A 1674-nucleotide genomic window follows, 5' to 3' on the forward strand; every position below is an offset into this window, starting at 1 on the left:
TCCTGCCAGGGGACAAGCTGTGGTGGGCTGACCAGGCCTCCGAGAGGATGGGCACCTGCAACAAGAAGGACGGGACGGAGGTGACGGTGCTGCGCAACAGCACCACGCTGGTGATGCACATGAAGGTGTACGACGAGAGCATCCAGCAGGGTGAGCGGGGGGTCCTGGGGCAGAGACCCCACAGGGCCGGGCAGTGCTTGGCTGCTCTGTGGTGGCCGGGTGGCCCCATCCCTCAGAGCTGTGCCAAACCCAGCCTTTGCCCTCGTGCCACATCCTTGCTGGCCGGCACGGGGCACCCTCATCTCGTGTGGGCACTGCCTGGCCCAGCCCTGGCGGGTGCTCCCTGTCTCCCCACAGCCCCTCACCCCCTTCTCTTTGCCGCAGCCGGGACCAACCCCTGCAGCCAAAACAACGGGGACTGCTCTCAGCTCTGCCTGCCCACCTCCGAGAGCTCCCGCTCCTGCATGTGCACGGCGGGCTACAGCCTCAAGAGCGGGCAGCAGTCCTGCGAGGGTGAGTGTGCCTGTGCGGGGGGCACTGGGGACCAGGGGGGCACTGCGGGGCTCGGAGGGGCTGTGGGCTCAGGTGGCAGCAAGACCCTTGCAGGGACTGTCCCTGATGAGCAGGAGGGCACTGCTGCCCCCTGAGTGCGTCCTGGAGGAGGGGAGGGGGACAGCACGACGGGAGCCCCCCAAGGAGAGGTGGGACCCTCCCTGTGGGCAGCGGGTTTGGGTTCGGGAGCGGGGCTGGGCAGATCCCCCGTCCCTGCCGTGTTTGCCGCCGTCTCCCCGGGCACTGCCAGGGCCTCTCAAAGGCTGTTTGTGTGCAGAGTGTTCCGGGTGTTTTTGGAGGGGGCTGGCGGAGCTCTGCACCATCTGGGTCAGGGCAGGGGCTGAATAACAAGCACTGCCCTGACCCAGATGCGCCACAGAGCCTTTGCCAGCACAAAAGGGGGGTGGGGGGTGGTGAGAAGGGGCCTCGCTCGTGCTCCCCTGTGCCCTGGAGTGGGGCAGGACCCTGGAATGGGCTATGCCAGGGCTTCAGCCCCCAGGGAGGTCTGGGATGGGCCCACGGAACCCTGCCAGGCTCATTCTCCTCCACGGAGCAGCTGTCACAGTTTTCCATGGTGGAGGGACAGCCTGTGGGTTATGGGATGTCTGACTGTCCCCACACCTGTGTCACAGGTGTTGGCTCCTTCCTCCTGTACTCGGTCCACGAGGGGATCCGGGGCATTCCCCTGGACCCCAACGACAAGTCCGATGCTCTCGTGCCGGTGTCGGGAACCTCCCTGGCTGTGGGGATCGACTTCCACGCAGGTGATGCAGGGCTGGGAACAGGGGGAGCCTGAGGGATCCAGCTCCAGACCCCACTTTGGCAGAGCTCTGCCCCAGAACATCCCCCCTGGGCAGCGCTGGGTGAAGGAGGGTTTCGGGGCCCTGGGGTGCAGGTCTGTGCCACTCCTGGGTGACCCAGGGGCGATGTCTGACACCCCCCTCCCGCCTCCTCGTCCCTCTCAGAGAACGACACGATTTACTGGGTGGACATGGGCCTGAGCACCATCAGCCGGGCCAAGCGGGACCAGACGTGGCGCGAGGACGTGGTGACCAACGGCATCGGCCGCGTGGAGGGCATCGCCGTGGACTGGATCGCCGGTGGGAGGGGGCTCCGGGGCTG

At 66.9% G+C, this 1674-nt stretch overlaps 1 protein-coding gene across 1 annotated transcript; it reads left to right on the forward strand.

Annotated features, from left to right (window-relative positions):
• Positions 1–14: 14 nt before the first annotated feature.
• On the forward strand, positions 15–1652 carry LOC115307360 (low-density lipoprotein receptor-related protein 1-like; the record flags this gene model as incomplete). Its single annotated transcript, XM_029959015.1, has 4 exons — positions 15–150; positions 385–513; positions 1185–1316; positions 1518–1652. Coding segments are annotated over exons 1-4 (499 nt in total), but the record flags the coding sequence as incomplete, so codon positions are not given.
• Positions 1653–1674: the final 22 nt, after the last annotated feature.

The sequence above is a fragment of the Manacus vitellinus genome, unplaced genomic scaffold (assembly GCF_001715985.3).
Source record: "Manacus vitellinus isolate BGI_N305 unplaced genomic scaffold, ASM171598v3 ctg7180002434710_pilon, whole genome shotgun sequence".
Lineage (NCBI taxonomy): Eukaryota > Metazoa > Chordata > Aves > Passeriformes > Pipridae > Manacus > Manacus vitellinus.